At 37.8% G+C, this 18,208-nt stretch overlaps 1 protein-coding gene across 1 annotated transcript in view; it reads right to left on the bottom strand.

Moving 5' to 3' along the window:
- LOC149003712 (callose synthase 3-like) overlaps positions 1-18,208 on the bottom strand; it is a 45,584-nt gene that overhangs the window by 19,220 nt on the left and 8,156 nt on the right. Inside the window, 23 exon segments of the mRNA XM_089138336.1 lie at positions 1,470-1,621; positions 1,712-1,850; positions 1,928-2,025; positions 2,123-2,246; positions 2,452-2,612; positions 2,701-2,785; positions 3,081-3,175; positions 3,257-3,391; positions 8,309-8,395; positions 8,489-8,538; positions 8,606-8,687; positions 9,236-9,296; positions 9,390-9,442; positions 9,580-9,914; positions 15,351-15,468; positions 15,603-15,722; positions 16,513-16,606; positions 16,709-16,785; positions 16,882-17,019; positions 17,374-17,500; positions 17,582-17,673; positions 17,763-17,855; positions 17,950-18,066. Of these exon segments, the coding sequence (XP_088994462.1) occupies positions 1,470-1,621; positions 1,712-1,850; positions 1,928-2,025; positions 2,123-2,246; positions 2,452-2,612; positions 2,701-2,785; positions 3,081-3,175; positions 3,257-3,391; positions 8,309-8,395; positions 8,489-8,538; positions 8,606-8,687; positions 9,236-9,296; positions 9,390-9,442; positions 9,580-9,914; positions 15,351-15,468; positions 15,603-15,722; positions 16,513-16,606; positions 16,709-16,785; positions 16,882-17,019; positions 17,374-17,500; positions 17,582-17,673; positions 17,763-17,855; positions 17,950-18,066 (2,633 nt within the window).

Genomic DNA, 18,208 nt, shown 5'->3' with positions numbered 1-18,208 from the left:
GCATTTATCTCATTTACAACAACTAATCAACAAGGATCTAGTGATTTTGAAGCCATTCTTAAAGCAAGGTCAGTGTCCTTCCCAAATTTTATTTTTTCCAAATACCATGTTCCACAATAGGTGTTTGGGCGTGCATTAAAAGTATGTTGAACATCTTTACCCGATCTACACTTTTATGAAAATAAAATTATTTTTCTGTTACTAATTTTATTTAATTAAAAGAATATATTTTGTAAGAAATCAAAACTAAAATATCATGAAAAATACTTATGTTGTGAAAATGTTTGTAATACATCTTAGACGCCATTGGAAGAGCTACAAACTAATGGACTCAAATTCTTCTTTTCATTCCTTCAACATATCAATTTCAAGTTTAGGGTCCAGTTGGAACTCATATATAAACTCGCTTTCTCACATATCTAGGACCAGCACTGCATTTAGAAGGCTTCAAATAAGTTAAATACCCAATCCCAGCCCAAACTGCGCCCTAAAACCCACCGAGACGGGCCCTTAAGTTCACTCGAGTTGAGCCAAGAAAAAAGACCAGATCTCTGTTTTCTGGCTGCCCAAGGCCTAGGTCAAGACTCAGATCTCAAACCATGCATGGTAGTCAATGCACCCAGACAACCCATTGACCCAAAGCATTAGAAGGGGTCCTCAGTTGACAATGTGCCCACTTAGCAACCTAGGCATGCTTTAACAAGTATATGATGTATAAGAACCTATATAAAGACAACATGATATACTAACATTAGTAATAGCCTAGTATGGAAAGAACCATCAAATATTAAACAATGCATAAAATATGATATAAACAACATATACATCAAAATTCTTAATTGTCAACGAGACATGCTGTCATCTTGGACCCAAGAGAGAGCAAGGACGCCGAGGTGACCCCTTGACAACCATACATATATAAGCTTGAACCTTCATTTCCCCATCCCACACTCCCACTTTTCACAAGGCTTCATCATCTGCTTCCTACCCCCTTTTCCCTCACCTGCTGTGTTAAGTCCTCTCTCTCCCATTATGACTATCAGCCCAACCATCTCCAACCCAATTTCCAACCTTCTACAATCCCTTCCAAGTTTCATCCTTCACTATGATATCTGTTTCTCTCTACCTCAAGTGACTCTCTTACCTCTCTCTTTCTAGCATCCCTATTACAACAAATCACCACTCTTTGCTAGTAAGGTATTCCTATTACCATGAATTAGCACAGTTTTTGTTGATGAATCCCTCCTCTCCCACATGGCAGAAATAGGTAAGACATTTAGAAGCCTCCTCGCAAAGCCTCAACTGGTGACTCTTTTTCTACATTGACACAGAAAAACCAACGAATCTACGCCCTCATACACAACCACCAAGAGCATATTATTGCCAAGCTTCAACTAATGCAATAAACCAGTTGCAGCTTTAATATCAAAAGAATCTGATGAAGGGAGTTCAATTTGACTAAAGCTTACGAGAATGAAAGCATATTGCGAACTTTGGGTGCTGGGGGCATGTCCATAAACAAGGAATTTGAGAAGAAAGAAATACGCCTTCTTGCTTCTAAATTGGTTGGCACATCCATCGCAGACTCCTTCACTGTAAGTAACAGATGAAGCCTTTTAATCTGCAAAAAGCAACAAGTTCAAAATCATGGACAGACACCTTACGCACTAACTGCGTGACAATAAAAATATCTTATAAAATGTAATTTTACCTTCTCTTTCCAGGCGGCAGACTCGTCTACTGGGAACTTGATAGCACCAGGTGAAGCAAATAACTGTGCTCGACCTGCAAGGTCGCCGGCGGCCATCCCTTCATTTTTCCCATGAGCCCCATGACTTGATTCTTGAATACTAAGAAAAGTATCGAGCACATAAGAACATGAAGAAGTCACACATATTAGGAAGCAGTCAGAATAAAATTAATTTACCCAAGACTTGGGTCATCAATTATGTCTCTTGTCACAACCTCCAGCATGTCCTGGAAGAGTATCACAACCTGATCCCTATCTTCAAGTTTATTATCTTGCTGCAAAAAGTGATTCATTCAATCAGTATAACTCATTACATAATACTCTTTACAAATGACATAGTCACCATTGGTGTTGGAAGTTGCAAGTATATACCAAATACTTGATAAGCTTAACAACATGTTCATAGAGGCTTGGAAGTGCACTCATCTTGAGTTCTTTAATAAGAGTGTCCGCTTCTATGTGATTATTGACTACTTCGAATATATTCTCTATAACCCTGGGAATGGGAGGAGATTGAGGACATAGTACGGACATTAAGAAGAATAACAGAACATTAAAACACAGTCCTGAGACAAGGAATAACAGTATTATTCCACACAAAAATGACATTCTTTAATGACATGCAAGAGAAATTAGAATCTCAAAAGGAAATTTGTCTTGGGACAGGGACCCTGAAGAGAAGGGGAGAGATTGAATCTTACTTTTTTTCAAGATCCCCTCGTACTAGATAGTTGATAATATTCCTAAACGAACCATAACATTCACAAACAGCACAAGACATATAATTGTCCACAAGAATCCTCTTCTTCAGCTCACGATCTTTCCCATTGCTATCTTTAGCCATATCTAATGCAATTGGGATCTAACAGCACAGAAAGGCAGAATAAGTAAGGAAACCTTGCATGGCTTCATTAAACTCCACTGAAGTACAACTTAAAGTAAATACAAACCTTGCTAGCAAGCAAGAATGGAGGCCATTGGATAAGTTGCAAATCACGGTCGGCCCAATATGGAACAAGCAACAAATCCATTTCCCTGAATTTCCAAATAAGCTCAGCATCTCAATAAATATTTCTCCACTTATATAGTAAGGCTACATTGGACAAAGGCTTATGCTTCAAAAAGCTACCAGTTAAGAAGAACAGGAAAAGGTTAATAGCTTATAAAGAGTCTAAAATATATTCAACCAACAAATCCATTTCCATGAAATATCTTGACATTGATATTTCCCCATCTTCTAGCACCACTAAAGCCATAAGCAATTTAAGATTCAACTTGTCTTCTCTTAGCAAATACAGAAGAAAAAACATTTAATAAAAATTAACAGTACCTGTTACTGATAAGATCTTCCTCCCTAAAACTCTCTATTATTTGGTTCCACAACTGTGCAAAATTTGCTCTCTCCTTCTCTTGACCAGGCGGGATCTAAAAGCAATATAAATTCAACATAAGCCCCTAGAGCATAACAAATTAATTTACTTTCCCAGACAAAGTGGCCTTGATTACCTCATCATACTTCCGAGATAACGTAGCCTTCAGCCCCTTCCTTTTAGATTCATTCTTCTCAACTGGAATCAAGCAGCCATTAAAAGCACCCGGCAATGATTGAAATCTGGATCTTAGCATTCCTAAGGTTCAAATCTGGAGGCAATAGCGAAAGGCTTAGCACAGATCAAACATAAATGTAAAACTCAACATAGAAAATCATGAAACAATTATTGGAAGCGAAAGAAAATGGTTTCATCAGCATAAAATTAAAGTTCAGAATGCGGCTTGCTGAAGATTCTTGCATTGCCAACTCCTCTGTTTTCCAAGTAAATTTAGGACCAGACACCTGATGTCCGATACAGCAATGTCCTCTAAACAAGAATTGAAATTGTTAACAGCTTATAAGTCAAATAGGTCCCCTCTTTTTTCATGATTGAAATGAACCTTGTAGAAATCCCCTCTGTAAGCCCCAAGGGCAGGAAGCAAACATATAGTCCACCAAGCAAAGAGCTTCCCAAAGAGCATGCCAATCAGAGGTAGTCTTCAAGGCAAAGATAGCCATGAAGAGATAACAGGAGTTACTAGAACAATCTAAAAACTGAAGGTGCATGAAGTGGGAGGAAGATGATAAAACACAAGCTTTAGATTTTGCAGGTTCCCAAACAATCCATAAGTAGCCGATCTGATGATGGGAATGGTTAGTCAGAAGAGACCAACCAAGGGAAATGGTGTTAGCAGTTCTAACAGAATTTCCCTCATTAATGCGAGTTTCAGGGAGATAGCAGAATCTGGGATGATGGGATTTGAAGAGAAAGCAAACAGAGGCGTGTTTGGAAGTGATTCATTGTGAGAAGGGGCGTGTTGCAGTGGAAGCCTGAGAAGGCGAGAGGGGCTTGTGAGGAAGGCTGCGGGTGCATCTCTAGTAGGGACTGGAAATTCGTAATATATTGTAGACCTCAGATGTCGAGCAGCTGGAATGGGTTGAACGTGTAGACAAGGTGAACAGGTCCTATCGATCGTTGAAGGGGGCACCATCAGGTTGAGACCCGAGGAACAGAAGCTAGGATTTGAGAAGGCCTAGGACAACATGATTAAGGGGGGAAGTAATGGATAGCTGGTGTGTCGATGGGCCAAGGTAAATGGGACTAGCAGGGGAAAAGGGTTTGTGAATGGACCACAAACGAGAATACACAAGAAGAACCCGGCATGATGGGGGGGGGGGGGGGGGAGGTTTCTATTAAAGGGAGTTACGTGTTCCAGGGACGACAATAAAGACAAGGGAAGCTCTAGGGGGAATTTTGCCCAATAGCAAAAGCTGACAGCAAAGGAGCTGTAGTAGTCAGATGTGATTCAACAACACCTCCTTCCAAGTCAATCACCACAGAAAGCAACAAGAGTAGGCAACACCGAGAAGAGAGCTCCAATGAAGGGGCTTACAAAGTCTCAAGCGCTAGAAGAGCAAACCAGTTTTGTCCGACAAGTGAAATTGACAGTTTAGGTTGTGGCACCGGTGCCTTCTATGTTTTCTCTAGCGAAAGTGCCACTTTGATATGCCCCCTAGAGGCTGCAACAAAGGTGGACAGCTCCTTAAGGGCATCAAGAAAAGGAGCTCAAGCAGAAGTATCACGCCATATATAGTGAGCAAAGGTCGTTCCTGCAATTTCAAAACGGGCGTGCAAGAGAGGCAATGGGTCGGCTTCCAATCAAAGAAGGAGAAGCCAGATTCTTCCTTGTTTGTGATAGACGAGAAGAGAGAAGCATCAGCCAGGACTTCAACTGAGTAAACAAATGCCAATCTATATGGGTAGTGCAATGGGAGTCCTGGAAAGGAGACCCTAAGGAGAGACAAAATTTTAACTTGGATGAGCTGGACTTCATGAATCATGATGCCAATGTGAAGGAAGAGGGGTTTGTTCCCAACCATCCAGGGACTTCTTCAAGTGCATGAACTTTGTCAACCTATTCGAGAACTTAAAAGAGGAAAACCTCACTCAACATCGAGTGCCCATGAAGGGCCTGACAAGGCAAGATTACCAAAGTGAAGTCTCAACATCGAGTGCCCATAGGGCAAGAGGCAACTTCTGGCCATTATCAAGGGATGTGGAATCAATCAGAAAGAGAAGACCAGGTTTGAGAAGGGGATGCATAGACTAGAGAAAGAGATCAAAAGGGTGGAGGAGGCAAGCCAGCAGGGGAGGACAAGTTAGGTCATCAAGGAACGGATTCTTGTTGGTTATCCTCAAATGGAGTTAAAGAGCAAGCGTTTGTGATACCAATCCTAGGGAAATGCTAGCCTAGCAATAGAAGAACTCTCTTTTAAGAGAATAGCCTTAGGTTGATATGACTAGCACCAAGAAATTTATTTTTTATATTACCGGTAAAGTTGTAAGGTTGCCTTCAAATTAGCAACAACCTTATTGGGGTGGAAGGTAATCCATCGATCCAATTCTCGGTTTTGATAACGTCTAAAATTCACCTATTTTCATGAGCTCAAAAATCTCCTAATTACCTTCCAATAAGGAAGATGACTTTCTAGGGAACAAGTCGCCTATTTCGTCTTTACTACTGCCCTGTCCCTTCACCCTGATAGAGGATTTTTTTGCCCTTCTTGCTTCTGGTTCTCTCGTCACTTGCTTGAGGCCCTTCCACCCCCCCTTCTTTTCTTCTCGGTAGTGAATTGTTTATTCACCTGCGATGAGTACAGGTTATTCTTTTACATAAACTCGAATTGGCATTCTAGTCATCCGATCCTTATTCTATGATATGGTGCAACACTAGACCTGTAAACAGATCAGGACTCAAATACACCACTCTCCAAAACCGATAAGCAAAACCGCTATCCGAATCCGATCCAATATCCAGCCAAAATTTACAGAAGGCATTCAAATTCAAAACTTTATTGGATATCCAATATGTTGGAAGTATGGCTGAGGTTTCCTAATTGGAATAGGATTCCCTTTTAAATTCTCTATTTTAATTTTATTTTCTTACTTGGTGTTAGATCGGTTTCCTAATATTTCTAAGATTAGTTTATCTACTTGTTTTTTGTATTTCTTTTCCTACTTAGAGTAGGATTACTCAGATTGTAACTATAAATACCCCATTGGGGCTTATGATTCAAAAAATTACCTTCTGAGCAATAATTTCTTCAAATTCTAACATGTTATCAAAGCCTTCTTGAGATCATTGTTTTGAGAGTCGTTTAAGTTTCTAGTTAGAAGATGCGGACCCTAGTTCAATGAAGAAGATGAACTAGGGTTCCCATGAACCTTTCAGATTTTATTCTTTTTTCCTAAGTTTTTTTAATGTGCTTCCGTTACGTTTGGGTAGGAGCTAATCAGTTTTCTTCTTGTTTGAGTGTCTCTCTTGAGATCCACGTAGAACTTGATCTCCATTACCATTTGGAGATTCACCCTTATCTTGGCAAATTTCCCCTTTGAAGACCTAACATTGCCGTAGATTTGAAGTTCATTTTTTACTGTTGTGCAGAAACTGATCTTTATTACCTTTGGAGATTTGCCCCTTACCTTGACAATCTCCCACTCTAGAGATCTAACCTTGCTGTAGATTTGGTGTTTAACCTATGCAGAACTTGATCTCTATTATTCCTTTGGAGATTGTCCCTTACCTTGGCACATTTTCCCTTTAGATATCTAAAGTTTCTATTTTCCTGCTCTACCCTAGCAGTTGTTACCCCCAAAAATATATTTCCCTCAAATTTGTGCAAAAAGACCAAGTGGTCTTCTTGATATTTGAAGATTTATTTTTTCATGGACAATCTTCCTTGAAGATCTAAAGTTGCAGCAGAGATGAGGACGAAGCAAGTGAAAATGACAAACATTTTATCAAAGAAAAATTGGAAAGTGATCATTAATTAGTGAAGTACGAAGATCAACTTGCAAATATTTACCGAGACAGATGTTTCATCCTATTTCAACCAAGTTGAGCATCAGTGATATCCACGCCGGTGATGCCACAACTTGAGAGTGGCGGAAGTATGACTAAGGTTTCTTAATTGGAATAGGATTCCCCTTTAAATTCCTTATTTTAATTATATTTTCTTATCTCATATTTTCTATATTGGATTCGTATTTGGTATTAAATTGGTTTCCTAATAAGTCTAAGATTAGTTTACCTACTTGTTTTTTGTATTTCTTTTCCTAATTAGAGTGAGATTTACTCAAATTGTAACCATAATACCCTATTAGGGCATATGATTGGAAAAATACCTTCTAAGCAATGATTTCTTCAAATTCCAACACAATAACAATCCGATTTGATAAGCTATCCAATTACTAATTGTTGATTGTCATTTTCTTTATTTATGATTTTCAACTTCTGATTTTCTGGTTACCAATTACCGGTTTCCAATTCCAATTATCAGCCATTTTTAGAAGAAAAATATATGTTTAATACTTTACTCTAACAAGATAAATTTTTATCCGGATATTATCTCATCTGAGCACCAATTATCCGAACCCGAATCCGGTTGCTTACCGGATGGATACGGATATTTTCCAGTAAGAAAATTTCCAGATTTGGACACCCTTAAATGAATACAAATCCAAATTTGGAGGTGGATTTCGACTATCTGTTTACAGGTCTATGTAAGACCAAAAAAGCTAGCAATTCAATTATCACAAATGACAGTTCGTGCAAGTGAAAACCCACAAATATAAGCACGGCTTAGGAAATATTTTAGAAAGAATCAGCGAGAAGCATACAGCAAAGACCAAATTCAACGCCGGTGTTCAGCAAATTTTAACATATCTATCCTAAACATTTCATATAATAAAAAGGACAGAGTTTGAACTGTCAGGGCTAGCATGGCCCTAGCACTAGCTCCCAGGCCAAAGGTGCACTCATGGGGGCATCAACAAGGAGGGGCACAGTGACTCCCAGCAGTGAGGAAGTTCCAATAAAAAAAATTGTGTGGCAAGCAAGGGTCACAAGAAAAGAGAATAAAGATGCTCCGATGAGTCAAACAACATAAGAGTATACACTGCTACCTCAAATGCTAACAACCAAAGACAACCCCAAGAAACAAGAGAAACAGACTAAGAAACCAACCTCTCCCAGACGACGAAATGCCCCATAGATTCCTCCAAATAATGTGGAGAAAATAGCATACCATATCTGGGCATCCATAAAGTATACCTGGACAGAACTTTTTGATTAGCATCCACTGGTAAATTCAAGCAAACAAAAAATAAACAACCAATTAAAACATTTAACAGCCACAACACATACAAGAATGATAGGAGCCCAGAGCGCAATTACAACACCAATGTTATTCCTGGCTGCAAACAGAAAACGATGTTACAAAGAATTATTGACTTGCTGCAACTTGGGCAATTACTTAATTACCTCGGGGAAAAAATTCATGCCATTTGAAGTTTCTGATCTGTGCTTGCATGATAGCTTTTGTTGGACCCACAAGAGGTAGTATCTGCAAATAAAAAAGTTGAAAGCCTAAGAAAGCAAACTCATTATCTAGACAAATCCCAGAAGAATTCCAGACATAGGATTATGGCCAGAGGCACTATCATCTCTAGTAGAACAAACTGCATAAAACAACTGATCATTGTCCATGCAATCACACCTTCATCAAACACAGATATGTAAACCATAAAACAATTAGCTTAATTAGTTAATCCAATTTATACAAAACTTAGCAATTATGAAAATTGAGTGACATTTTACTTCATGTTTATAAAATTTAATGTTGATGCTTTGTTGAAAACGTGGTGTGCTACAGATTGCTTGTCCCCCACTTCTATTTGAAACTAAAAATAAGTGTCATTGAGAATTCCCGAGAATTTAATTTAGCCAATTGTTAAATATAATATAAATCACAGAGCATTTCTAAAAAATTCAACGAACGAAAGCTTCAATTATTATTTTTTTTGGCATTCACCAGCCACCAAAAAAATAATAATAACAATAATTGGGTGATCAAATACATAATACAAAAAATTTCAACACCATGAGCCAGACCTCTACATAGTAACTGACTGCGATCTTCGTCACTATAAGCAGGAGCCAGAACATGGTGTACCTGAGCAAACAACAAGAATAACAGATAGATTGGTCAAAATAAAGATATACCATATTCAACAAATAAAACCATTTTCAAAACTTGTATTCTTACTTAAAAAGTGAGAAAGAACTCTCATGCATTCCCCTCCCAACATAAAGACGAGGCTGCAAAACATTTACAAGAGAAAATGTAAAAAAAAAAAAAAGCAATGAAACAATAAAACACTGCAGCTTAAGAACTCACAGAATGGAAGGAAAATCAAAAGAAAATAGTGAAATAATCAGTAAGGTACATGCCATACCTGAGACCACCACATCACCAGCATAACAATTTTATAGTTTGAACTTTCAAGATACCGCCGAACAAATGGGAACAAAAAAAACAATGCAGCAAGCATATTTGGGGACAGGTATATGACAACAGCCAAGATATATAATGAAGCTGTCTGTGCACCATTGCCAAACCAATTCTTTATTTTTTGCGCAAATCCAGAAGGGTTCTCCCAAGTGTAAGCATAAGTTACTGGTAACACTATCACCCATGCCACTGCTGACACAACCTTTAGGATATATCGCAGCTTTACTGCAAACGACATACTCCGTCTTGCTTGCCAGCTGAGTATTACATCCAGAACAGCTGCAGAAGTGAAATATCAACTAATCAAATTAAAATTTACTTACGATCAATCCCCTTCTCAACCAAGTTAATTGTAACGCAAACTACTTCTACTTAACCATATAACTCGATCATACACAATTAAATAAAGAATGAAAAATGAGTGCAATCGAGATAACATAGTAGTGACTCTGATTATGATAAGCTGAGGCCTGAGGGAAAATCATTTCAAGTGACATGGGCATTTAAATGCAATTAATGCACCATTAAAGAGTGCAATGGTGCAGACTATAAATTAAAAGAACAAGTGAACGATTAAATTCGCTGTCATAAAACAAGAGAAAAGAAATGTGGAAGCCTTGGGGCTTTCAACTAATATAACCTTTGGCTTGAAGGGTAAAATTGGATTCATGTAGCCAAACCCATTTAATTGGGAGCGAGCTTTTTTGAGTTGAGTAGGGCTACAAAGCTATTAAAAAACAGCTGCAATTAGACATGGCATATCACTCCACCGTAGTAGCCCACTCAGGTCTGTTCTACTGCATAAAAAACAGAGACTGACATAATGATGCTCTTAGATCACCTAAATAGGCTTATTTTAATGGAAATGCACACCTTGGGTTGGGGTTATAAGAGTTGGGAGTTTAGTCCAATGGTTTTCAAGCCAATAAGCACTGTAATGTGACTACACCATGGACATTAAGGCTGCATATTTGATTGCCTTGATTAGGAGGACATGGTTTATTTCTTTGTTGCTTTAGATTAGCTCAGTTGAACTGATTCAAAGTGGTTCAGTTTAAGTTGCAATTAATTATTTAAGCATTTTAGTTAGGCTCAATTGGGATTCTATAAATCCATTCCTATTTGGAGTGCTCCAAGACATAATAATTAAGCCGAAATACATAATTAATTCTCTCTACAATTTTAATGTCAAAAATACAATTTTAATGTCAAAAATTATAAAAAACTTTAAAAAATTATTAAGATGCATAGGAAAATTGCCTCCCCCCCCCCCCCCAAAAAAAAAAAAAATCTGTTTGTGCACAAGCCTTTGGCATCAGGTTTGCCTGTAAAAAAAAATTACTAAGCCTACAACAAGCATCCCATAAAGTTTCAAAGCTAACTAGGGCCCTCTGCACTAGAACATAATCCTAACCCCTCCCCCCCCCCAACCCCAAAAAAAAAAAAACAGAAAGAAAGAAAGGAAAAAGCATAAACTAGTTAAGATCTTAAGAAACTTGACCCTATCAAGGTGGTTGTTCCGAGTTTTTGAACCATAACTAATGTTGTCTAGATATTCTTCAACCAAAATTCACTTCTGATTTCATATGTTAACGAGGCAACTAACATTTAATTAAACTATATCTGAAAACAGTAACTCCGCCGGTGTTTTGCTGCAGGTCGGCGGTCGCAAGTCCGGGTAAAGGAGGAGGGTTGGTGTGTCAGGTCGGCAGCCAGCACCGGAAAAAATCTAACCAAACATTTTTCATGGATTCGACCTTATATGATAAAAGCTATGCTAGGGCGTTCCCCAACAAAAGAAGCGCTACACTATGGACCGGACGTAGTGATAAGTGGGCAAGGGTTAGCTAGGGCATCCCCTGTAAACGACGTTTCGCATCGGCGCCCGGATGCGATGATAAGTAGGCAAGGGTTCCAGCGTTGTGGACGAGTGTGGGTAAAGAAGCTAGTAAATGAACATAGGATTAGATTGGCATCTTGGAACATAGGATCTTTAACTAGTAAAAGCTTAGAATTGATAGATGTTATGAGGAGAAGGATTAATGTAGCTTGCATTCAAGAGACTAGATGGAAGGGTAAAAAAGTCAAAGAGTTGGATGACTTTAAACTTTGGTATACTGGGGGAAAAACAAATAAAAATGGAGTGGGTATAATAGTGGATAAAGATCTAAAAAATGATGTGGTGGATGTTAAAAGAATGGGTAATAGGATTATTGCTATCAAGCTTGTAATGTAGAAAGAGTTCCTAAATATAATTTGTGCATATGCACCTCAAGTAGGATTAGATGAAAGTCTAAAGCTCAGATTTTGGGAAAATATGGATGGATTAATGCAAGGAATTCGTCAAGGAGAAAAGATTATCATAAGAGGTGATTTAAATGGACATATTGGAAAAGATCAAAGAGGATATGAGAGTGTACATGGAGGATATGGTTTTGGAGAAAGAATGAGGAGGGGACTTCAATTTTAGATTTTGCTACTGCTTTTGATCTATCTATTATAAATACTTACTTAAAAAAGAGAGATGAGCATTTAATTACCTTCAAAAGTGAACAGCATAGAAGCCAAATAGATTTCTTCCTAACTAGAAGGACTGATAGATTGTTGTGCAAGGATTACAAGGTGATACCGGGGAAAAGCTTAACTGCACAACATAGACTTGTGGTCTTGGATATGTGCTTAGTCCCAAGAACACATAAAAGGTCCAAGGTAAACTATCCCAGAATAATATGGTGGAATTTGAAAGAAGAGTGCTCGAAATCCTTCGTTAATGAAGTAGTCAAACAAGGAAAATGAGATTTTAAAGAGGATACCAATGCAATGTGGAATGAGATGGTTGTGTATTAAGAAAATGGCTAAAAATGTCCTCGGTGAATCAAAAGGAAAGCTCCATTCTTATAGAGATACGTGGTGGTGGGATAGTGAGGTTCAAGTTGCCATTAGGAATAAAAAAACTAGTTTTAAGACACGACAAAGACTTAAGGATGTTGAGGATCTTCAAAGGTATAGGTTGGATAGAAATGAAGCTAAGAAAATTGTGGGAAAAGTAAGGGAAAAGAAGTATAAAGAGTTATACAATAAGTTGGGGCATGAAGGAAGGGGAAAAATCTATTTATAAGATAGCTAAGATGAGGGATAGGAAGAGTAGAGATATTGACCATGTTAGATGTATTAAAATGGAGATGGTAAATATTAGTTTGTGAGAAGGACATTAAGAAAAGATGGGAAACATATTTCTCTAGTATACAAAATGAGCATTTCTCAAGCACTTATGATTCGGACGATTACACCTTTCACCAAGGCACCAATGCCTGAACTTATATACGTACAATATCGATATTCGAAGTAAAAGAAGCCTTAAGGAGGATGAAACTCAGCAAGACACAATGTCCTGATGAAATCCCAATTGAAGTATGGATGAGCTTAGGAACCCATGGACTAGTATGGTTGACTAAGTTGTATAATAAGATTATGAGCACAGGGAAAATGCTAGATGAATGGAGGAGAAGCATCATGGTTCCAATTTACAAAAATAAAAGAGATATTCAAAGTTGTAATAACTATAGGGGCATTAAATTGATGAGCCATACTATAAAATTATGGGAGAGAATAATTGAAACCCGTTTGAGACACTTAACTACAGTTACAGAGAACCAATTTGGGTTTATAAGCCGGGAAGATCTACAACGGAGGCTATTTACCCAATTAGGAGACTTATGGAAAGGTATAGAGAATGTAGGAAAGACCTTCATATGGTATTTATTAATCTAGAAAAAGCTTTATGATAGAGTCCCTATGCGTTAATTTGGCAAGTACTAGAGAAAAGAAGTGTTGCATGTAAATATGTAGATATAGTTAAGGATATGTATGATGGTTCGGTTACTAGTGTTAGAACAGTGAGGGGACAAAGCAATGAATTCCCGATAACAGTTGGACTACATCAAGGGTCAACTTTAAGTCCATATCTATTCGCACTGGTAATGGTGAATTAACCAAAGACATTCAAGATGTGGTCCCCTGGTGTATACTTTTTGCAGATGATATTGTGTTGATTGATGAAACCCAAGTGGGAATTAATACCAAATTAGAATCATGGAGAGTAGCTTTGGAATCAAAAGGCTTTAAACTTAGTAGATCGAAGACAGAATACCTAGTTTGTAACTTTAGTCATGATCGGGCAGATGATGAGGTGGTGATACTTGATGATAAAGAAATTCCTCAAAGTGATTGTTTTAGGTATCAATGTTCAATCATAAGTAAAAGAAGTGATTTAGATGATGAAGTTTCCTAAAGAATTAAAATAGGGTGGATGAAGTGGAGAGGTACGTCTGGGGTCTTATGCGATCGGCGTATTCCGTTAAAGCTTAAAGGAAAATTTTATAGGACCGTTGTTCAACCAACTATGATGTACGGTGCAAAGTGTTGGGCTGTTAAAAAGAATCATATAGATAAACTTAGTGTAGCAGAAATGAGGATGCAAAGATGGATGAGTGGCAAAACTAGGATAGATAAGATAAGAAATGATCATATTAGAGTTGGTCTGGGAGTTGCTCCCATAAGTGATAAGCTTCGAGAAAGTCGTTTGAGGTGGCACGACCACGTTCAACGAAGACCTATAAATGCCCCTGTACGGAGAAGTGATATAATCCAGATTAAACGAACTAGAAGAGCTAGGGGTAGACCTAAGATAACATTAGGAGAAGCGGTGAGAAAGGATATGTATAGCTTAGGCCTTGTATCTAGCATGGCCTTGAACAAAACTGATTGGAGGGCAAGAATCCATGTAGCTGACCCCATTTAGTTGGGACAAGGCTTATTGTTGTTGTTGTTGTTGTATATCTGAAAAACGTACATTTTATATCACTTCATAAACCCAACTTTTATAGTAATTAAAATTACTTTATTACCCCTACTCATGTTGCTATTCTGAATCCATCATATCTACACTTCACATTTCCTCTATTCGACCTCCCTTTCAGCCTTTTCATGCCTTAGATTTTAAGTTATTCAAAATCACCCCTAATCTGAACTTTTGATTGGAAGATCCTGTTATTGGCTACAGTTTTAATCATTCAAATTCAGTACTACGTTACTAATGTGCATATAAAATTTTATTTCACCTATCCCTTTATCTCCATTAGTATTGATTGTATGAGGGGGGGGGGGGGGGGGGGGAATAGCTCCAATTGATAATGTCTAATGGCCAGAGCCACAAAAGATGGGGATTGGCTATTGTGACTGAAAACTCAAACTAAAGAACAGAATAAAAATACTATTAGGAGTTTCAAACAGCAAGGGCAGGGTAAGACCAAATCCTAATCTGTCAGATAGGAGCTGTCAAAATGGAAAGAACCCCCAGTTCACTAGTTAAGCTCTAAATTTTAGTTTTCCTCAAGGTAAACATTCTCCCCCCCCCCTCTTTTGTAACTAGCCATGTTTCAGCATGTTGCATGGCCCAATTTTAAGTCAGGATAAAAGCATTACACCGCTAAGGCTTTTTATCAGCACTTCCTTCAGATTTCCGGCTTTATGACATCACCAAAAAGAAATCGCCTTAAGTCTCTTTTTTGAGTTACCCAGAGAACAAGCTACATAGATCTCTATGAGTAGACAATCTAATTCAAAAAGGCAAAACAAAATCAGAAAATAGGAAAAGAACTAACGAAATTAAGGGCACTAAAAGGTGATGACAGCAGCAATTATTATAAGTTGTACCTTGTCCAAGCTTCAAAATTGCAGCTGTTATAAAGACACTAAGCACTTTCTTGAAGACTTCAGCTTTAAAGATTGAGGTAGGTTGCCCCGATCCATTCCATGCAATAATTATCATAGCCTTAACAATAAATGGTCAATGTTAACAGTAAACAGTATCGGTATACACAGAAGAAAGGGGAAAAAACATACACACACCCCTAAAAAAATTGAAGTGAGGATTGGAAAAGAAGATTTTTAAAAATTGAAGGGTACCTGTAGACACAAAATAAAAAAGCTCCACATCCTATCAAAGCTTCTGAAGATATGCCAAAATGAGCGTATCTCAACGAAATTAACTTTGCCAACCCACCGAACTCTGTTTGATTGGACCTCCTGAACAAAGTACCCATGAGAAAATGCACTAGCATTAACCAACATCAGAGATATAACAATGTACTTGCCATAAACCATCCAGAACAATAATGAAATTTTACCCTTGGATTTCATAGTAACCAATTTATTTCGAATTAAAAAAAGGCCCTCCTCATTTAACTCCAATATAGGTGGTCAAATCTCAATAATAAGGTATTGAAGAGCAATATTTTGAGTATTACAGGAAAAAAAACTTCAACTTGTTATACCAATTCCACGGAAAAGCTTCATTGCAGCTTAATCCAACTCACCCCAACACCCCCTCCCCCAAAAAAAACAAAAAAAATGGGGCAAGAACAAAGAAAGTAAAGCAAAACAATATAGAAATGCGTAGAGGGCAATTCACTGAAATCAATAAATTATCACAGAGAAACAAATATCAGAGAGAATGCAAACACTTATCTGTCACCAAACTGGTGAGGAAATGTTTATGTTTAATTTATATAAAGGCAAACATGAGAAGAAGAAAGAGATCCAAAACGACAAAACGTGCCCGTACACTAGCAGGAAAAAGAACAAAACGACGACTTTCTTTTTTTTAGGGGTAAATGCCTAGATCTATGAAATAAGATTACAAAAGCAAGTAGGTTTTGGCATTGTTTTTACCCTTACTTTGTCTTGTAAACCTACTTGTTTGGTAAAGTTTGTCTACTCTAGTAGATGAAAGAGGTTGCCCCCTCCTAAAATGAACAAAGCAGAAATTGATTCAGGCAAATACAGATAAAGAAAGATGTCCTTTGCTAAAACTTACTGCATTTTTGTCACCTCGAAGTTCATTCAACGACTGACAAAAGAAATCAGCATCAGCACGCATTGGCCAACCTAGCCGGAAACAATCAACTGACCTATAGTTTAAATGAATGAGTTAAGTTACACATCATAAACATAAACAAAGTATCTGGAATAGCAAAGCAGTCGGGGGGAAGGGGGAAGGAAGAAGGCAATACCAAAAATATTCATTTAAATCATCATAGTTTCTCCACTTTGAATGCTTTGCTTTAGCCTTCTTGCTGCTTTCAGCTTCCTGAGAGGAAGATTCCACCAGACCACCAAGAAATAAACTAGAAAGTCAAAATGGATATACTTGTAAACAAACTAAGAGAAGAAAAATGTTATATACCCTTGCAATTGTATGATAGATTGGAGTAACAACTTTTGTTAAGAAAGCCTCCTCTTCACCTCCATAAGCTGGCTTCACATTCTCACCCGTCATAGGACTGACATTCCCAGCAAGCATCCCATAGAGTTCGAATGCCATCTAACAACACAAGCACAATATAAAGTAAAGAAACGCAAATGCAAAACTATATCTCTAAGGGAAGTTCTTCCAGAGCAAATAGTCAATTACTTTTGAGGGGTTAATCTGAATCCTATTTTTCTGCTAAAGATACTTAATATGTTTGGTTTTCTTTTCAACGTTTCACTAGTTTAGCATATAAGGGTACATGATCTTATGTTCTAACCATTTATTTAAACTTAAGAAAAAAAAACAGAGGGTCATTTCTTTTAAAGTGTCGGATTATTCATTACAGATCACCATTAAATCCCAATCCTTTAAATAATGTACAGCCAGGGATTTCAGGATTGAGGGGGACGAGCTCATATGACATACATGATGATAGATATAGCAAAGGCATTCGGGCATGAATCTCAAATTTGCTGCTTCACCCCAAATTAGAAGATAAAGACCCATGTACAGTAGTTTACGCTGCTGAACTTCTTGTTGTATTGTTGGCAGCCTGCAATATTAAAAAGCAGAGCATGACAACAGGATACGGGGCAAATAAATGCCAAATATACTCAAGTATGAAAATCCTCACCAAAGACTACTCTTGCGATTCAAGTATTTGCACCATTTCTTATAATTCTTAAACATTTTCTTCATGACATCAGTCAGTGCATGCTCATCCAGCTGGACAAAAACCAACACAAAGTACACAAGATTATAGCTGAATATCATAAATAGTTTATTTTTAAAACAACTGGTGAGAAGAACAAAACCTTGGGTTGCTGATCGAGCTTTGGAAATTGCCGAATATGTACATTTGCAAGCAATAAAATTAAGTGCTCCCTTTGGTTAGCCACACTGTCCTTCTGCACAGTAATAAATGGAAGACAATATCAACCACTAGGAAGGCTCACAAGAACCCAAAAGAGCAGAAAGCCCAGATGGATATAAACTACTGACCTGAAATCCAAACATGGCCTGGAGCCAATCAAGAATGTCATCATCTACTTTCTTCTTGTATTCCCTTGGCCATGGCAGCCCCCTTGTATTACGAAGTGCAAAAACAGCAGCTTGAATCTGCAGATTAAACAAACAAAAGCTGTTATGTTGTGACCCGAATTCTTGCACCCGGCTTCGAATACCAACATTTTAGACCCGCAGTACGGTACAACACGTTTACCCGATTGGAGTCTTTGTACATATGTATCTTATGTTTGCT

Source organism: Hakea prostrata, chromosome 10 (genome assembly GCF_041222555.1).
Source record: "Hakea prostrata isolate BN-2017 chromosome 10, UWA_Hpros_2, whole genome shotgun sequence".
In the NCBI taxonomy this organism is placed as follows: Eukaryota; Viridiplantae; Streptophyta; class Magnoliopsida; order Proteales; family Proteaceae; genus Hakea; species Hakea prostrata.
The sequence above is the reverse complement of the archived record's forward strand: the minus strand, read 5'-3'. Positions and strand labels throughout refer to the sequence as shown.